Raw genomic sequence first — 2020 nt, 5'->3', positions numbered from 1 at the left:
ACACACACACTCATTGTTCTCAGTTCTCGTTTTTTTCTCTCTACTCTCTCTCTCTTCATTCATCTCCAAAAGTTTGTTACGTTTTGTAACAAACTCTTCCACCATCAATCTTCACTTTCCACCTTCATCCTCTTCCCTCAACTGTGCTTCATCAACCACTCTTCCTTCAACCTTCATTGACTAGTATGAAGGTTGAAGGAAGAGTGGTTGATGAAGCACAGTTGAGGGAAGAGGATGAAGGTGGAAAGTGAAGATTGATGGTGGAAGAGTTTGTTACAAAACGTAACAAACTTTTGGAGATGAATGAAGAGAGAAAGAGTAGAGAGAAAAAAACGAGAACTGAGAACAATGAGTGTGTGTGTGTGTGTTAAGAGTGAATGGCTAGAGTTTATATAAGTGTGTGTATGGCATAGGGTGTGGTGTAGTTGCAATAGCTGATTCCTTTCTCACCACACGGTCACCATGATCACCATCATCATCATCATCATTTCACTTTTGCTACGGTTTCGCCATAAAAAAGTCTCAGCATTCAAGTCTCAAAGATCCATATCCACTCTATAGTTGTTCAACATTGATTAGCAAGATTCAAGGAAGCGGTGTAGAGTTTTCTAAATTTCTGCTCCAAGATTCACACAGGTAAGAGCACCAAACTTCTCATTTTACTCCGTTTATAAGTCATTCGCTTGCTTGGTTGTTCGTACGTTCATGTGCGTTATGATTCACGTTTGGTTATTGCTAGTTTCACGAATTTCGTTTCGCCGGGCAAGATGTAGGGCTCTTGTTCTCAGGGATTAATGCATCTTAAGAAGAAATAGGGATTAGATCCAGAATAGGCATTAAAAGAAGAGTCGGAAGATGTTATCTTTATGAGTTTCTGGGCATTCGTGATTTATCGCCGGCGAAGAGTTAGCCGTGGAAGACGACCGGAGCTAGGGCTCTGGCGTCTGTGTTATAATATTGTTCTGTATATGTTAGCGTGTGTGTCAGTGGCTGATTGTTGCTAGAGTTATATTGTGGTCTCCCTCTATAACTTATTTGATTATAATATTATATTGTTGGATTTGATGCAGTCATTGCTTGAAGCAGCTCGGATTTTCACTCAACAATGGCAGTGACACTCAAAACATTTCCTACAATATTTGTGGTATTTTTGTTTGTCTCCGCCGCCATTGCTACTCACCCGCCTCCACCACCAGGTAACTAATTAATCCGTATATATTTTTTTTCTAATTCTGAAAATGTGTTTATTTTGTTCTTTCTAATTCTGAAAAATTCTGAAAGTAATTAAGTTTTATTTTATTTACTAGACCCTTTCTTGACTGCACCTCATCAAGCTATGTTTCCTCCGGTCACAACCGGCCCTAGCCGGGACCTTAAAAAACCTATTCCAGAGTCGCTGATAGCTTTCTCAGTAGTGGCTGGACTTGCACTTTTCGCTATATGTGTGGGAGTGCTCTTTTGTGTGTATTTTAAATCATCTCCACCACCACTTGCTGCTACTGATGAGATAGTGGTTGGAAGTTGCACTGCCAATGCAAACACTCAGAGGAATGGAATGGATGAAACTTGACTTGGATATTTATCATTATTATTAGAATTCTAAGTTTTTCTATTATCACCATGTATTAAATATTTATCCATCATGAATTATCGAATGAAGAAATTATTTATTAAACTATATTTAACAGAAATGCATGTCATTAAAAAATTATAATTTTGTTTAAATTTTGCAACATAAATATAAAGAACAATAATATACGTCAAAGGTGGATGTTGAAGCATATTGTGAAGAACTATTAGTAATTAATAAGGTAAAGATAATCAATCATATCAAAAGTGGAATAAGAAAAGTAGACCAGTGAATCCAGATCATAAAACTACTCTTTTCATTTTTTTGTGTGAAGCATACCATGTACGTTACATGCCCAGTTTAGCCCAATAAAGAAATTAGGAGACATATTTATTACATGCACGTGAATAGTGATTCATATACCAAACTATATTTGAATGATTTGTTTTG

General features: G+C 36.8%; 1 protein-coding gene across 2 annotated transcripts; it reads left to right on the top strand.

The window, feature by feature from the left end:
- Positions 1-212: 212 nt before the first annotated feature.
- On the top strand, positions 213-1678 carry LOC131599471 (uncharacterized). 2 transcript variants are annotated; one of them, XM_058871808.1, is made up of 3 exons: positions 213-636; positions 1071-1196; positions 1308-1678. In XM_058871808.1, exons 2-3 carry the CDS (start codon positions 1106-1108, stop codon positions 1568-1570), a joined length of 354 nt encoding a protein of 117 aa, XP_058727791.1. In that variant the 5' UTR covers positions 213-636; positions 1071-1105; the 3' UTR covers positions 1571-1678. The 2 variants fall into 2 exon arrangements, with proteins under 2 accessions (XP_058727791.1, XP_058727792.1); XM_058871809.1 differs by lacking the exon at positions 213-636 and adding an exon at positions 687-978.
- Positions 1679-2020: the final 342 nt, after the last annotated feature.

This window comes from Vicia villosa, linkage group LG4 (genome assembly GCF_029867415.1).
Source record: "Vicia villosa cultivar HV-30 ecotype Madison, WI linkage group LG4, Vvil1.0, whole genome shotgun sequence".
Taxonomy (NCBI): Eukaryota; Viridiplantae; Streptophyta; class Magnoliopsida; order Fabales; family Fabaceae; genus Vicia; species Vicia villosa.
The sequence above is the reverse complement of the archived record's forward strand: the minus strand, read 5'-3'. Positions and strand labels throughout refer to the sequence as shown.

Excerpts from the sequence above, each read along its gene's own strand:
- LOC131599471 (XM_058871808.1), top strand. The coding sequence starts at position 1,106 with ATGGCAGTGACACTCAAAACATTTCCTACAATATTTGTGGTATTTTTG. Across the intron at positions 1,197-1,307 it reads TCACCCGCCTCCACCACCAG|ACCCTTTCTTGACTGCACCT; the intron begins GTAACTAATTAA and ends TTTATTTACTAG.